This window comes from Volvox carteri, assembly GCF_000143455.1.
Source record: "Volvox carteri f. nagariensis unplaced genomic scaffold VOLCAscaffold_568, whole genome shotgun sequence".
NCBI lineage: Eukaryota > Viridiplantae > Chlorophyta > Chlorophyceae > Chlamydomonadales > Volvocaceae > Volvox > Volvox carteri.
The window spans coordinates 1-944 of record NW_003308081.1 but is presented as its reverse complement, the minus strand read 5'-3'; the positions used below and the strand labels follow the sequence as shown (position 1 = coordinate 944).

The 944-nt window shown below is 69.8% G+C and overlaps 1 protein-coding gene across 1 annotated transcript in view; it reads right to left on the bottom strand.

Moving 5' to 3' along the window:
• VOLCADRAFT_101256 (uncharacterized protein) overlaps positions 1 to 627 on the bottom strand; it is a gene marked incomplete at both ends in the record, with an annotated part of 3,781 nt that extends 3,154 nt beyond the window's left edge. The window contains one exon of the mRNA XM_002959692.1: positions 3 to 627. Within this exon, the coding sequence (XP_002959738.1) occupies positions 3 to 627 (625 nt within the window). The remainder of the gene's footprint in view (positions 1 to 2) is intronic.
• Between the last annotated feature and the right edge of the window lie 317 nt (positions 628 to 944).

Genomic DNA, 944 nt, shown 5'->3' with positions numbered 1-944 from the left:
ACGATGAGGCGGCCGACGGCGAGACGCCGACGGCGACATGCCGACGGCGAGACGCTGACGGCGAGATGCCGATGGCGAGACGCCGACGGGGAGACCCCGACGGCGAGACGCCGACGGCGAGACGGGACGGCGAGACGCGGACGACGAGACGCGGACGACGAGACGTGGACGGCGAGGCGGCCGACGGCGAGGCGGCCGACGGCGAGATGCCGACGGCGAGGCGGCCGACGATGAGGCGGCCGACGGCGAGGCGGCTGACGGCGAGGCGGCCGACGGCGAGGCGGCCGACGGCGAGGCGGCCGACGGCGAGACGCTGACGTACGACATGCCGACGGCGAGACGCTGACGGCGAGATGCCGATGGCGAGACGCCGACGGGGAGACCCCGACGGCGAGACGCCGACGGCGAGACGGGACGGCGAGACGCGGACGACGAGACGCGGACGACGAGACGTGGACGGCGAGGCGGCCGACGGCGAGGCGGCCGACGGCGAGATGCCGACGGCGAGGCGGCCGACGATGAGGCGGCCGACGGCGAGGCGGCTGACGGCGAGGCGGCCGACGGCGAGGCGGCCGACGGCGAGGCGGCCGACGGCGAGACGCTGACGTAAGTCCTCGCCCAGGCTCGCTCAGACCGGCGGGGGGATCGGGCGGGAGGTGGGCGGGGAAATACACACACACACGCTGTTATTCAGCTAGCAGGGGACGCAACGAGCACAGACTTTGCACGGCAAAACAACATGAGCAGCTGCGCACAAAATGCAGAAACATACTAATAAGCACACAGGCGGATCGCGGGAAGTTTCAAATTCTCCATCACAATTAAAACAGTAGCATCCCCACACATACCCCCCCCCACACACACGCACACACACACACGCACACACACGCACACACACGCACACACACACGCACACAATCATCCCGCTGGGGACGACACGCCGA